Here is a 421-nt window from a genome sequence, read left to right on the forward strand (position 1 = left end):
AGGGTTGCAATCCCGTTGCCGGTCCCGGTCCGGTATGGGCGCGACACTGAGGGTTGCGATCGAAAAAAAAAAAAAAAAAATGAAAAAAATTTATCATGAGATATGAGATGACAAAGCCTGAAAACAGAACAAACAATATTCGTTGACACCCAAAAGAAATGGAGTTTTGTGCATTTTGTGCATTTTATTTGACAAATTTAGGCCACAAAATATTTGTAACAAATCTCTTCTATGTGCCATATTCATGTATCCCAGTTAGCATGAAGTAAATGCATGCTAGGAAATATTTTTCCGTGGCTTCTTTTTAAAATCTTCAGTTATCTTTTCCTTTTTACATTAGGATTATATCTGCAAAAGAAGAAATGAGTTTAAATGATATTTAGAAAAGGGATGGTATTTCTTTCACTTTTAAAGTTGAAGG

At 34.0% G+C, this 421-nt stretch overlaps 1 protein-coding gene across 1 annotated transcript in view; it reads right to left on the minus strand.

Annotated features, from left to right (window-relative positions):
- Positions 1-159: 159 nt before the first annotated feature.
- The window catches only part of NBN (nibrin), a 47,508-nt gene continuing 47,246 nt past the window's right edge, over positions 160-421 (minus strand). Inside the window, exon 16 of the mRNA XM_008586201.1 lies at positions 160-348. Within this exon, the coding sequence (XP_008584423.1) occupies positions 318-348 (31 nt within the window). The 3' untranslated portion in view covers positions 160-317. The remainder of the gene's footprint in view (positions 349-421) is intronic.

Source organism: Galeopterus variegatus, unplaced genomic scaffold (genome assembly GCF_000696425.1).
Source record: "Galeopterus variegatus unplaced genomic scaffold, G_variegatus-3.0.2 Scaffold3872, whole genome shotgun sequence".
Lineage (NCBI taxonomy): Eukaryota > Metazoa > Chordata > Mammalia > Dermoptera > Cynocephalidae > Galeopterus > Galeopterus variegatus.